Genomic DNA, 15587 nt, shown 5'->3' with positions numbered 1-15587 from the left:
CTCCTGTAGGATCAACACTGGCCTAGATGTTACTAAAATGTTGGAAGCAACAATCTTCATATTTTGAGGTACTGTTTTATATAGGTCTGTAAAATCTTCCTGAGGAAGTGTTTTCGCTTTTTTATAAATATATTTTACAAAATGTGACATACCATGACAGAACTAGACAAACCTAGTGGTATGTTATGTAAGTAGCCCGATGATATTATCATGGGGCAACTTCAGTGAAGTGGTTTCTATCTGACAGTATCACAGGTGTACAGTAGAACATGTATGTCTCCTGTAACTTTCACTCCTCACTGCAAACAATATAAACAAAGGGGGAGACGAGCAGCAACCTTGGCTTATACAGGTGTATACTAACATTCACCGTGGATATGTAATTCTGTGTACCATAAAAACTTCAACAACCCCACCCACATCTAGCCTTAGTGTAAACAGATACCTGTTGGTCCAGCCAGTAGCTGCTTAACAACTGAATTCCTACAGGGAAAGGGATACATATTTTTGCATGAATTGGCTGAAGAATGGTAATCTTTTGCAACTTCATAATCCCTCATAGAGGAACAAATTACCAAAGACAATCACTGTGACCTCAGTAAGTTTTATCTCAGTGACACGACGTGATAAACATGTGATGTACTGTACATTACAGAAGCTTAGAGGAGATACTGTGTAGTTCCTTAGAGTTAGCATCATTTCCTGCCAGTGTCAGGACCTCACCCAGATTGGTAGAATTTATTACTTAACTGTTACAGATGTATCTATTCCTGGCTATGCTGTATGTGTTTATCACTGTAAGATGTTAACACTATGACACTCTAAGGAAGACCACATCTACTACCCTACCAGTACCTGGTGTGTATGTAGGTAAATCATTCAGCATCAACGCCCAGGATCTTACAGGTCAGGCCCTAATTATACCTGGACATAAGCTACAGATATATGGTACTTGATTTATGGCATTCATGCTGAACTGTTGCTTTAACTAAAGAGACAACTCAGTTGGTAGACTAATTTCAATGTTAAAAACAATTTCTGTTTATGGAAAGACCAAGAACATATATTTACCCTTTAGCATTGGGATATACAGTATATGACAAAAATAATGCATTATCAAACTAATAAAAAATTGTTTCAAATTTTCATATGAAAGTAACTGCTGACACTTTTCCACTGAACAGACATTTGTAGAATTCCTGTCAAAAGAACTAAACAGAAAACACTCATGAGCCTTAATCTAAGACTAAACCAAAACCTGTCATAGCCTAATTCTACAGACTCTAAAAACTGACCAAGTCAGCATAACTTTGCATGTTTTAGGTATCTTTGTCTGTGGCTATATAGAAAGATCAGTCTATGCCAGGTACCATCATATAGCCTCCCTTACATCATATGGTCCACATCAGTGCTACAAGCAACATGGCACCGTTTCCATGGACACCACAAGCCTCTACACATACCAGTGGTCAGATTCTACCTGGAGTGAATTCTATGGACGTTTTCTGACAGATGTACACTATCTGGGACGTTTTCTGACAGATGTACACTATCTGTAAACCCTGCAGAATTACATATGTCTCCCGAGAATTAGGTATACACTATACTGCAAACATCTGTTTACGCTTTTTGTACATCTTCTTATGCAACAGCTGTGTAAGAACAAAAATGAATCACAAGATACCAGTATTGCTGTATATTTATTTGATTTTGTCTCTTTTTTCCCCCTTGACACACTAGCCACAGATGCAGTCTTATCTCCATGGCTATAGAGCTGTTGTGCAGACATAAGGATTGGTAACTGTGGTTACAGGTCTACCAGATATTAAACTTGTCACAGAGTGCATGTTTATGTACTAGGATTTCTCATAGCAGCAAGTTCGGCCATGTATCCTACAAACTCAGATAAAATGCTTCAGATTTAAATGACAGGGTCAAACTGCACTGTCTTCATTGCAGCATGGGAAGGAGTTTGATGAAAGCTACCTGCTGTATTATAGACTTGGGTGTCAGTGATAACATTACTTGTGTTCAAGGCTATGCTAACTGTCACATCTCATTTTCTAAACTACATAACCTTTTGACCTTGAGCCCTGGTTGGACCACTGAATGATGCTGTCTGCTGAAAGTATGCAAGTCGTTGTTAATGAATAAACAGCAGGTTTTTATTGAGTATATATAAAGCAACTGTGGTGAATCTAGTGATCATGATAGCACAGACTGAATGGTGCCACTTTTTCCTGAGATTTGACCTTCCTTGACCTTGAGAAGGTCAATGCCCTTCACACAGCCATGCTTGCATATTATGAAGTATACAAGTGAGTGTTAAGAATCCTTGAGAGCTCACTGTTCACTGACCTTGAAGAGGCAAGTGTCTTCTTGGGATCATAAATACGATTCTTGGCTGACCTTGAAAGGCTGACCTTGAAAAGGTCAATGTTCTTAGGATCTGTACAATTACAAAATCAAGCTTTCCTTATCTTACAAGCTAGTACATGTGTTTGATCTTAGATATCTCCAGATCTTAATCCCACAGATGTAGAGATGACATTGGGAAAGGCTATTGACCACAGCACAAGAAGATTTTTCTCATCAATACTTTCTTGTCATTTGATGTGTCTAGATCCAAAGTCTGATCCCAAGTCTGCTACCAATGTCTTAGCCTAGGTAATAAATCTAGTGGCTAATGTTGGAATTATTGATCCCTCCCTCTTTGTACAGTCCTGTCATCATCCGTTTTACATTCATTTTACTTACAATCCCACAAAGTCAGCAGTAGGTAGGAAGTAATGGGGCGCCCTGTGTATGTCAGAGAAGATGGCACCCCCCTAATGCGACTTATCCTGACCTTCTGTATTTAGCTGTTTACCAGAATATAGCTGTTCTGTGGTTTTCTACAACAGCTGTAGATAAATATAATACAGGAAATATGAGTTTTCCTATCAGCTGTTTTATCATCTGCCACCCCGAACCCATTGCTCCTATGATGCTGACTGTCTTTGATAGTCTGCACCTCAAGCTGCGTCCTCCCATACAAACTCAGTATTTTATATCCATCGCTGCCACCGAAAAATCTCCCGAGTCTTATACCTTGAAAAACTAGTTAATTGAAAATGGTTGTCTGTTACAAAGGGCAGCATCCACCTCCAACATGCTATGATGCAGACATGAGATTTTCTTAATCTTGGAGTTGTGATGATTAATGCAAGCAGATACATACACCGACAACTTTCATAATTTTGAACACAGCTTTGTAATTGCTATAATGCCAAAACCTCTTCATGTAAAGAACTACTTCAAATCAGTTTGTTTTCTCATTTGCATGATGAGTTTATCATAAGATTGCAATATATAAATTTGCTCTATAAACTTGTGGAGAGCTACTTTATGTGGTATCCTGTTAGACCACCTTGTATACTGCCCCACCCTTAATGAGTGTGATATAAATACTCCTGTTTTCAAATATACCCTATTTATTCTGTTCATTACTTTTGGGAAAGTTTTTTTGTTTTACTTGGAGAAAGTATACTCTATACAGTATCTTTCATTCTGACAGTAATACTGTTTTTTAGATTTAAAAATAATTTTATGTGTTATCAAGTTCAACATCTGGAGAAAAAATGTGGAATTTTCACCAAAAGTAGGGATCATATACAGCGATACATGTACTTGTACTGGATTCAGAAACATTCTGGGTTTGACAGCCATGGCATAACGAAGTCCAGACCTTACCACACACCAACAAGTCAATCAAGTGTGACCATCAACACTGCCACAAGTCACTCAGGCTTGACCACAGGAAGTCAATCAGATGTGACAATCTTTAGATCACTTGCCCGTTCCTTCCCAATACCAATTACCGCTCGAGATATTCTGATGATGCTATATGTTTTATTGTTTTTAATGAATTACAATATTATACATCAATATTTTCTCCAGAAACAACTAGAACTCTGATTACTCTATAATCCAGTTGCATACATTTTATAAGATAACTGAATCCCTGAGTATTTGAGGGGGGGNCCTACACTCTGGTTGGATCCCAAGTACAATGTACTTCCTCCCTAAACAGGATATAAAACAAATGGTTTGAGAATCCTGAAAAGTTTTCTGGTTGAGCTGAGCTGAATTGTGGAGTAAGAGCCTGGATTTAACCAGGCGTATAATAAGATAGCATCTATCTGTCTGTCTGGCCTGAGATCAGCTGCTGTATCTCTAACTACCTCAATATCTCCTCCAAACACTAACACCAGACCTGTCTAAACCCATCAGGGACAGCATTAAGATTTCCATACAGGTACATTTAAACATAAATAATGTCATCAGTCAACGTCAGACAAATGGTGGACTGAGAAAGTCATCAGGTTTATACAAAAAGACTGACATCTACATTATTTTGTTGTTCTTCAATGATAATTCATGTACAGATGATCTGGGGGATATACTAAAAGAAAACATGTACATAAGCACATGCTGTCCTATATTTAGACATCATCATTACACTGAAAAAAATAAGACTATGATGTTATCATTTAAAAGGAGGAATTCACCATGTTTACGTTCCAAGTGCACGTGTTGATATGTATGATACGCAATAGATTGCATAATGTGTGTGGTTGCAGAACGGGCCAAAACAAAGGAAAACAGACAAATGAAAAGTTCTTCTTTCTTCATATGAAAGCATACAATATACACATTTTAAGTATGTTTGATTTACTTATAAGGTGGAACAAACATTTATGTTCACACTTATACATAACCTGTCAACATTTTCCTTTATATTAATGAGAAACTGAGCTAAGAATTTGATGTTTACACACATTTCAATGTTACAAAGTCGGGCGAGGCCAGAAATACTTGACCGAGCTCTGTTCTTTAAGTTGCGGGACCTGGAACATGTCCAGTGCGTATTGCCAACATAAACAGGGTACGGTGATAGGGGACACCTAATTTGTTGATCTTTCATCAAGGCTACTGTTCATCAAGTGGCTATAAGTAACATGGTCATTGAGACACAAACATTTTCTCATTCTTTCCTATAAAAGGTACCTGGTCCCAGGTACATATAGGTATAGCTGCCATATGTCTTTGTCCGAAAGTACATTGAACAACTTTCTAATGTAAAGGAAAACTGCTGTGTTGTGTTCGTGTGGAATAGACATTTTTCCTACCCACTTGATTTTTATTTTAATGAAAAAACATTCATACGGTATAAATGTATAAGAATTGTTTTTTCTTTCTTTTTTCATAATGATTTAAAAATTGTGGATTTTGTGAAAAACTGGTGGAACAGAGCACATTTTGAAATTAAAACAATCAGCAAATAAGAAAATTACTTAAGTGAGAAAATTAATTATCACAAAATGGACTTGAGATTATTTTCTGATTCTGTTTACATTTCACTTCAACATTAATTTAAATCTAAATCTAATTTTAACCATGACCATAAAACCAAACAAATTTATAGTCTGTGACCTTGACAGTCTGCAAACATCTACTCCTAAAATTATCTGCAATGTCACCTTATCTTAAAGGCCTTTATGAGACACATGTGACAAAGTGTTTTCACACGTTATTTTGAATCCAGAGTTTGTTGAAGCAATCTTCTGGAGGAGTTCCATGTAGATAATATAACACGTTTACAACAGTTTTCTGTTCTTACATTCCAATCAAGATTGAAAATGAAGCCTGAGTGAGTTCTTTATACATGCAGTCAAGAAGTATAGCGGCTGAAATGTTGAAGTATTACAGTAATGACAGCAAACAAGTATACATGCCTTGGTGTTACACATAGATTAGTTTAGTTAAATTTTGTTTAACGTCCTATTAACAGCTAAGGTCATTTAAGGACGTTCCTGTGTGTGTAGTGTATGCATGTTTATGCAGGAGACAGAGTATTTTGGTTTTCTTGCCTCCTTGTGTTAGAGCGGGTCTGATGCCCACTTTATAGTGCTTTCTCACTGAAATACCATGCCGAAGGCCCCCAGCACAGCATTCCGCCCGGTTACAATATACTGACAATGGGTGAACCAGTTGTTGCCATTCCCCTAACAACTACCATAAAACATATATATATATATATTTGTATAATGTATATATCCTGGGTCTAAACTTCCTTGTGTATGAAACAATCTACTGCTTAATTTTTGAGAATTCGTAATAAGAATTAGACCTTTCCTCAAATAATTTGGACAGACCAATAATCATATGACTGTATTTTAATTAGGAGTTCAATCTTTTTGGTAGTGTATTAAGTAAACAGAGGAGACAATGAGACACGATGCCATCTCATTTCCCCGATATTTACATTAAATAGTCTCAAGTCAAACAGAGACCAACGCTTGGACCTGATCAACCCTGTATAACCCAGCGATATCCAATAACATTGTTTGACCTACAAATACTGATTGAATAAGGGATTATAAACTTGGCAAGCAGTAGGAACTATGTTATACTATAATGGGGTCAAATCAAATCCTCTGATAGAATTTCTACATGAACAGGCACAAATTCTATAGAAATCTATATAATACAATGTGTATCTGTTCTCATCTTTTACATAGCCATTGTCAGATTTTAGTGCTAAGGATGGAAGTTTACAATGATATGGCCAGTTTTTACATTTTTCCGAATGTTTATCAAATAGCTATAATATGGTTTACATGTTTGGGATTGGCACTTCAATCTGAATGGCAGTTTCCAATTTTGTTTTCAATTGAATTTCAAGTAACAATAACGGAGAATATTGAATTCAGCTGATTACATTTGATGCTGTAGGGAGTGCAAGTTTAGTGCAAGTTACAGGGCATAAACAGTCTGTGATTTTCCTTTTCAAATGTATAAGCCCTAAATTTCAAAATTTATTTTTCAAAATAGTGCGAGGCATCCAATTTTAGAGTATTCTCAACATTGTTTGCTGATCAAATTCAGAAGACAAGACTTGTAAGGGCTATCTTCATCCTTAATTCAATGACAGAAAGGTCTGTCATTTCCTTCAATGTGACAATTTGTCAAAGGTGGGAAGGAGCATGTTTACCTGTGGCCAGGTGTGTTAACAATCTCCTGGCTACAAGTACAGGTAAATCCATCATGCTCTCTCCTCATACAATGTACACAGCTGATTACCGTGGACTGGTGGGGACAACATTGTGTACCGAGGAGGTTTATACCCTGTGACAAGGTATACTGGTAACTGTCTGGGTATATACCGCTAACGACATTCCCTGATCAATAGGTATACAATGTGGAGCCCAAATACCCAATAAATCCACTCAGGTATACAATATAGACCTCAAAGTCTACACAGGTACATAAAATCTACCTGTACAACTGTGTACTCAGACTCTGAAGGTGTTTTATCACCTGTATATTCACAGATCAGAGGCCCATCAGGCTGGCATCCCACCAGGTGAATGACCCTCCTCCCTTCTCCCTACCAACTGTAGTCCAGATAACAATGCATAACCATTTCCAACATTCAGGTGTTTTCACAGAGATGATTAATCAGTGTAATTATTGAAACTAATAAACTTTTACTCTGCAATCATTAAGAGATATCCATCTTCCACAGATATTTATGACGTACCTTTCAAACAGTGTACAATGTATACCCAATATAAGCTTATATTCTTTATAGTTAATAATATAACATAACACTTCCTGTTCCTATAATCTATTCCTATTAAATCCCAATGACGTCATATTTGTTCTTTTGTACAATACCTTGCGGCTATTGAAATGACAAAACCAATCTGTATTGGTTAGTTTTATCTCGAAACTTCTATTTGTTTCTTTCTTTCCATTAAATACATAAGTTAAATGTGACTGTTATTGTCCATCCTCCATCATAATATAGGTGTAAACAAAATATCAAAAGTACACACCATTAATTAACACACATGTTACTTACTCTTTTACTATTTCCCTTTGTAGCTGCTGTTAAATGTTGTACAAACCTAGCTGACATATATGATCTATAACTGTCAATCCCTACTAATAACCTCGACGTGCTAGTCTTTGATTATAACAGGAAATGGACACTTGTTAAAACTGTACAGACAGGCTATTAGACATTTAGTAAGATCAAGCTTTCTTAAAAACAAAGCTCAAAGTTATTTTTTGTCCCTGACATTTGATCTGTAATTAGCTCCCTGTCACTGTCAATGTGTGTTAGAATCGATCAGTGTCGGTCTGCCAACATAAAACTTTTATTAGACTTTCCAATTTTGATTTATAACCTGATTTTATTTTCAGTTATAATGATAATGCAATTGTACACGGTCCAAAACAAATACATTCTCTGACTTATAGATACCCTGTTATTGTCTATCTGGACAAGGTAACATATAACTGGGTATAAATAACTTCACAAATATATAAATTTGTATCCAGAATATCAAAGGGATGATTTGACGTCAAACACACATGGTGATCTCATGTTTCGACAATTTCAAAGCACAATGAAGCGATGATTTACTACCACGCAGATATTCTTTAAATAAACTATCTACACAAAGCCTACTTAAAAAGAGACATTAGATGAAATTCGTGATACATTTATATATAAGATGTTTGCCAGTAAATAGACACATTCCTCGGACACCCGAGCCCGCTGTGTTGTACAGGTATGGTACAATGTACTTGTCCTACCTGATTTAATTATCGTAAAAACGTCAGATAGGATGAGATCATGCACCTATTTATAAAACTCCCTCCCACAAAGAACTTTTGAATGGCTTCATACATCTCAACAGTTTCCTTACATCACCGTGTGCTCAGATCGTGACATGTGACAGTGTGACGTCTTGCTAACGGCCAACATTAAAGCTAACATAAACAGTTAAGGCGTCACACCCCTATTATGGAGAAGGTAATTGGTACCCACACGGCAATCACAAACCTGACATCATACCGTCTTATTTAATGAATAAAGAACCGATCTTCTTACACCTGTATTACAGGTATAAATCTAATCACATTTTATACCGTCTCTAATACTTTATCAAATTCTGCACATTTGTCCGAAAAATAACCTTTGATGAAAAGTTAAAATGTTCAATACATGTTATATTTCTCTGATCATCCAGATACTTAATGATCGAGTCTAACAGTGCCAGGAGGGTGTTCTTGCCCAACCCTGTTTTAGATGGAGCCTTTCATGGATCTTTAGCCCCTTTCTGTTAGGCTAGAACCTTCATAATTTCTCTGCTTGCAGGGTCTTCTAGCCTCTTCTATGAGACGTTCTTTCTCCATTTACAGGGCCATTAGGTCCCCTTCATGATTTAAGTTCTGCAAGACCTTATTTCTCCATTTACAGGGCAATAAAGCTCCTTTTACGATTTAATATTTGCAAGTCTATTTCCATAATTTTATGTTTCCTAGCCACCTAACCCTGTTTATAAGTGTATGGACATGACTACAGTGTATTTGTTTACAGAGCCATCACAGGCCCTACTATATGAACCTAACAATGACTTTATACTTCCTATACATGTTTACATACCCCAAGTTTTCTCCTTGAGATGAGTATTGGTGTTAGTCACTATCTCTATAGATTATTGAGGAATCCTCAAGTCAATATTGCATTGAATAATAGCTATGGGGGAAAGTGGGAAAGGGGTCATAAAGTGGACCAGATAACATACAGATCTATATAGCCAAGACTCAAGATAGTTTAATCTACAAAGAATTTAATGTTTGGGGTCCTGAAAATTACAAATTTTATCGAGTTTCAATGAATGCTTAGTTCTAACCCTATAAAGATACAATATCTTTAAATCCACAAAAAGAAAAAAGAAAAAGAAAAAAAAAAGAAAAACACACACAAATAACCTCTGGATGAAAGTGAATGTGTTGATAAGGATCCCAAAATATTCCTGGTCAACCACAGGTATAAGTCACCTTTATCCACAGAGAGATTTAAAACTTCAATGCTGCTATCACAAAACTATAGAAATCTTTACTACCACACAACAGGTGTGTGATAAATCATGATCGATTTATTGACAAAGCAATGAGGTTTAAAGTAGGTGATGACAAGCCAATCAATAAAACTTGTACTGCAACACATTATTACAGCGACTCCCCCCAGTCCAGCGGATCATCTGTGAATACCCATACATAAATACTCCCCTATCTTCTTACTGTAATACACAATCAAGCGTTCTACACACAGGTATAATAATACACAGATCGGTGACAGCTTCTATCTGTTTAATGGTTCTGCTTTACTGGGGAGAAACAAAACTATCATGTAAATTGGACACAAGCTGTTACTTGTTGGTATGAATATTTAATTTTCATGGTAAAGGTTTAATCTCGAATGCAACTTTCTGTTCAATTTGAAGATAAGTTTTCTTTCTAGCACAGATGGTCAGCAGACTAATTATATAACCTTGCCTTTGGGAATCTTGGAGATCAATAAGTTTCTTACAATAGACAGACCTGTCCACACTTTTTCCAAAACTATTGCTGACTAATCAATATTATTTGGAAAATTAGATTATATGTACATTCTTTGATATTTTAGTTTGTTTTCCAGTTTTGGGAGAGTGTTTGAGCTAAAACAGTTTTCAGAATGTCTTGTTCCTCCTTACCACAGGTTCAGTAGTGCAGCCTAATGTTACATTAACAAGGTTCCACTGTATTGTTATACTGAACAACATGAGACATCTGTGGGCACACTCTTTTGCTGTTTTATATTTACAAACTATTCTGTTGATATAAAATTTGGTAGTCTGCTGGTATGTTACACATCAGTATGTGAAATTGCCATATATTTTTTCGGGTACTAATATCCACAGTTCTACTGCCATTTCAAAAACAATTCAACTCAATACATAGCCAGTTTCATTGTATACAATATCATCATGTAGGTAGGAATTAAGGTCACAGTGACCTAGTTGGAAAACTGTGTACTCACCAATTACAGCATGTACCCGGACTGTAAGTTGTGTTCTCAAAATTAGTGCATTCTTCCTCCTGTAATGATAAAACACAAATACTGAATATCACTCAATATTAAGATATTGTACACTGAGCAGCTAGCATTGAATATTGTACAATAAGTAATAGTTAACAATATTGAATATTGAATTAAACACTGAAAATGGCATTGCAAATCCCATCATGCACACAACCGTCTGTTGGAAATCATGTACCTTGTTAAGATAACCTACTGATAGTTTTGTATCACTGTGCATTTCATTTTCTATAAATTCATTGTATCTGTTGTGTATTTTGAAGTCCTTAACAATGAGGAGAGTTCAGAAAGATGCAGGTGACAAAGATTTCTTTAAATAGTAATTGTGACCTTGACCTTACCTGTTACACACTGAAATACTAACTTGTTTGCAGTGTTCATTTTTGAAAATCTGTATGAATTAAATCAAAATCTCTCCAGAAATGAAATTGTACAGTGAAACTCAAACTCATATCAGAAATTATCATACTGGACCTGCATTGTATGAGTTTTATCAACATCCAACAAGAAATGAAGACCCCCAGATCAAAAGTGATGACAAAAAGGTTTTATGCATAGTATCAAAGAACCATTTCATCCCCTCCATGACCTCATCGATCTCAGGGGAATAATAAAACTGAAATAATTGCCGTAAATGTCAAGTAATATCATGTTCACCATTTACAATGTATGTTCAATTACCACATCTGTGCTTCAAGGTCTGAACAAGTTTAATTTCAAATGGATTCTTCCACTTAATAATCAAAATGCTTTACATTACAACATACTTTGTTCTTTTAAGTGATAGAAAAAGGAACTCATACCTATTCAATTGAAAATATGAAGCTTTTGAATTTTTGTACAATGTTATTCATGTTTGTGTAACCGGATCAGTAATAACCTATTACACACAGAAAGGTACCACTGGTTATTGTACGTATGGTAGAGCCGCATATTACTTTTCAAATTTCTTAATTCAAGTACAAGATATGTAATATTAGCAAAGCGTACACTATACCCCGCCCACCTCTCTGAGATTCCAGCCAAATCTGATGTGCTTTACCGATATCAATAACGTATCCTGGATTACCTCATACCCTGAATAACCCCGGTATTTGGTGATCTAATCTGTGAGTGTTAAGTATTGAGTGAAAGGTATACAAATGTTAATGCTCCTACAAGTACAAATGTAAATAAAGACAGGTTACGGGAACTAGGTGTGTTTCTTCAGCTTGACTCCACACAAATATATACATTAAATTACCTTGTATATTTATGGTAAAATACCAACAAAGAAACGAAATCGGAGAAGATTGCGTATGGGTATTACGCATTTTTTTATTGAAATATGTCTAATCATAAAGCCTACGCCCAATGCTATGAAATGTAAAATTTATATAAGTTGTCTGTGTATCAGTGTAGGACCCAGACAAACACGAATATGAATATTAATAACCTTGTCGTAAACTTGAAATAAAACATCAAAACCAAGCAATATATTTAATTACTTGTTTAGTGTTGCATGAATTAAAACACATAAATATGTCTGGATGTCATTGTAATATCCTTGAAGCACACTCCATCAGACTGTACAATTATTACTGAATGAGGTTTTGACAGACAACTTAATTAAAGACATACATGTATGTCTATTATAACTGTGATGACACAGGCTGAGAAATAACTGGTGTACAGGTTACAGGTATAAGGACAGATTTTAGTTTCAACAACCTTTCAGAAGACACATACAGTGATTATTGTGTTGAATACTGTATACAGCTTGCAATGTTTATTTTTGTGTTTTTATCAGGAAATTAATATTTGTGCATAGAAGAATTGGCAGAAAACAGGTTTACCTGTTGTGTATGTACTAAGTTTATGCATGTACGTGTGGACCTTAAGTCCATTCATTTTCAGTGTGTAATTGGCCAAGTATCAATAATCCTATATTATTTACCAGTGGTCTAGGTCTTTAGGCATTAAATATTTCTTAAAATTTCCACTGCATTTTTTAATATGCATATGATTTTTTCTCAAAAAGGCACAGAAACAATACTGCCTCAAAAATTACCTCGTGTTCAGTATATCTTACTGTAGAGAATCTATAATGGATCACAGATCAGGACACAGGTCCTGGTACAAACATATGGCATATTCAGTGTGTAAAATATACATATTTATAGTAGTGTATACATGTATAATGTGAATACATAAATCTATTCAGTGCATCACGATTTCTGTTTTTGGTTGTTTGTGATCAATCCACGGGGAGTCATCAATACAATTCAAAATTCAGCACGGCTTACAAGTTTTACAATGAAAGACTTGTATAGTTCAAAGAATAAGAAAATATAAAATTTGATAGTAAAATGTTAAATTAAGTATTCAATGTATAAGGCTGTTTTATTTTCTTATCAAATGCATGTATTTTATTGTACATAAAAGGAATATCGCCTCGGCTATCCTACAGTTCTTGTGATAATATATCTTTAGATCACTTGTTTATGGGTTGATAAAACACAATTTGACCTGAGGTTAATATGTGGAACCTAATCACAGAAATCTACAGGTTGATCAAAGAACTTGACCATCTGTCATTGCCTGGGTAATTTCAGGGACCCAGTTGTATGCCAGGTGATTTCTAGATAAAATGATCATTATACAATGCAGAATAGGTATGGCGAACAGATTTAAATTTCCCTTTCCTCTAGTTATTGTAGATAATTTGATTTATGTTAACATCGCATGCAACATTTCTGATAAGTATCTATTTTAATGTAATATGTTACTTCTTCATATCTTTTTTTTTTAAATTCAAAAGCAAAGACTTAATTTAAACTTATAACCAATTACAAAATGTTCCAATTTTTGTATGTAGTGTTGTCCTTGCTACTACCACAAATTGTTCTGCCCCCTCATTTTGGCAATCCACACACATGTACACCCAACCTTGCTGAACTCTAGTACAGATTTAGAATCAACTTAATTTTTGATAGGGAAGTAATCACTAATTTTGGAAACAAAACAAGATAAAATTGCCTAGTTTTCAATGCCAATAAACATGTGTGTATTAGTCCCAGATAACAGTAAATTTGTATATCTCGCTAACCAATAAGGTTCTTATAACAGTAAAGGTCCCTGAAATGAATGAATGCAACATCCACAAATGACATATCCTCCATATGCTAGAAGGTTCTCGTCGAAGCATGTTCAGGCAGTTCTATGGTGTTTATTTCTACCGCCTATTAAAGCATCTAAAATTGACATGTGCCCACGCCAGCTTCCATACAACTAGTTTCCATCAGAATTATGTAATATTTACTAACTTGAACATTTTTTAAGTGTTTCTGTAAGCTGTAAATGTAGGACTACAGGATACCTTTACATACTCCAAATTTAAAGAATGCCACCTTCTCAGATTAAAATTTCCTTTGATGGACCAAATCTTCCTAGAGGAGATTTACAATTCTATAGGAAAGCTTAGCACCCAACAAAAATACACTGTTAGTCAAGCAGGATGTCTGTAGAATAGAGGTTTTGCTGATTTTACCTGTAACTTAATATGGGTAGATCCTTGGTAGGACAGGTATGTGTCAACATTTTATGATTGCCTCCCACATAAAAAACAGAATATCGGGCAACTTAAGTGTGTTTAAAGTCATTTAACTTCAACTAAGAAGCAACATGTTACATAATCTGATGCGTGTGAAGGAATGAAGAAGAAGAAGCTTTCTGTACATATATCCATTCCCATACAAAAATAAATAATACTTGCTGGTAAAATTTTAACAACTTTAAACAAAAATGACTCACGGATAATTTCCAAAATGTTCCCGTCATCAATCTATCAAGTCCCTAAACCTAATTACATATGCTATGCACACAAAGGTCTGGTTGTTGTATTCTGAATATCATTTGAATAATGTTGTAAACAGATAACATCTAGGCAAACAAAAACCGTACAATAAGATTGTGAGTTTATGGACACATAGAACAACTTGTATTGCAGCACCATGACACAGCTATCCAATTCAGTGTCTAACTTTAATTAACCAACACGCAGTAAAATCTAAATGATGTACTCCTACAAACTAGGACTCTGGCGCCTCGTCTCATGTAAATGTGTGACCTGCCACTTTGTAAGACAATTTCAGTGTATAAATTAAACGTGCAAATACTTTATAGCGAAATTAGATTCTTACTTGTGAATATTATATGGTAACCTACATGTATTTGCAGACAAAATGTTTTATTTTAAAGTCAATATTATACTGGACAAAAATAGCTGGTCTGTATCCGTCATACTAAATTGAGGACAACATAAAAACTGTATTATTACAGCATATGTTTTGAAAACATGTACCTAGTTTTTGAACTGCAATCTGAACTCATGGAAAGACAACATTACCAATTACAGGTAAATGTAACAGGTATGTATAAAGTTCAGGGATTATGCCATTATTGAAATTATAAAATCATAAATTGTAATATAAGTGAAAGATTAATTAACCTTATGAGAAGACTTTCCTGTAAATCAGATTAAATGCAAGCATTGTACCAGCACTACCTGGTACTGGAGACAAAGAGTACACTAGCTTGTTTGTTTGACCCGTGTAGTCTATGGAAG

At 35.3% G+C, this 15587-nt stretch overlaps 1 protein-coding gene across 15 annotated transcripts in view; it reads right to left on the bottom strand.

The window, feature by feature from the left end:
* Positions 1 to 15587, bottom strand: part of LOC110464783 (FH1/FH2 domain-containing protein 3-like) — a 127848-nt gene that overhangs the window by 42348 nt on the left and 69913 nt on the right. For all 15 annotated transcript variants that reach the window (XR_002464539.1, XR_002464540.1, XR_002464538.1 and 12 more), the window contains one exon: positions 10922 to 10980. Coding sequence is in view for 12 of the 15 variants with exons in the window: in XM_021520179.1 (XP_021375854.1) it covers positions 10922 to 10980 (59 nt within the window). In the remaining 3 variants the exon portion in view is untranslated. The remainder of the gene's footprint in view (positions 1 to 10921; positions 10981 to 15587) is intronic.

The sequence above is a fragment of the Mizuhopecten yessoensis genome, unplaced genomic scaffold (assembly GCF_002113885.1).
Source record: "Mizuhopecten yessoensis strain PY_sf001 unplaced genomic scaffold, ASM211388v2 scaffold11033, whole genome shotgun sequence".
Classification (NCBI taxonomy): Eukaryota; Metazoa; Mollusca; class Bivalvia; order Pectinida; family Pectinidae; genus Mizuhopecten; species Mizuhopecten yessoensis.
This window is presented reverse-complemented; position numbering and strand designations above follow the sequence as displayed.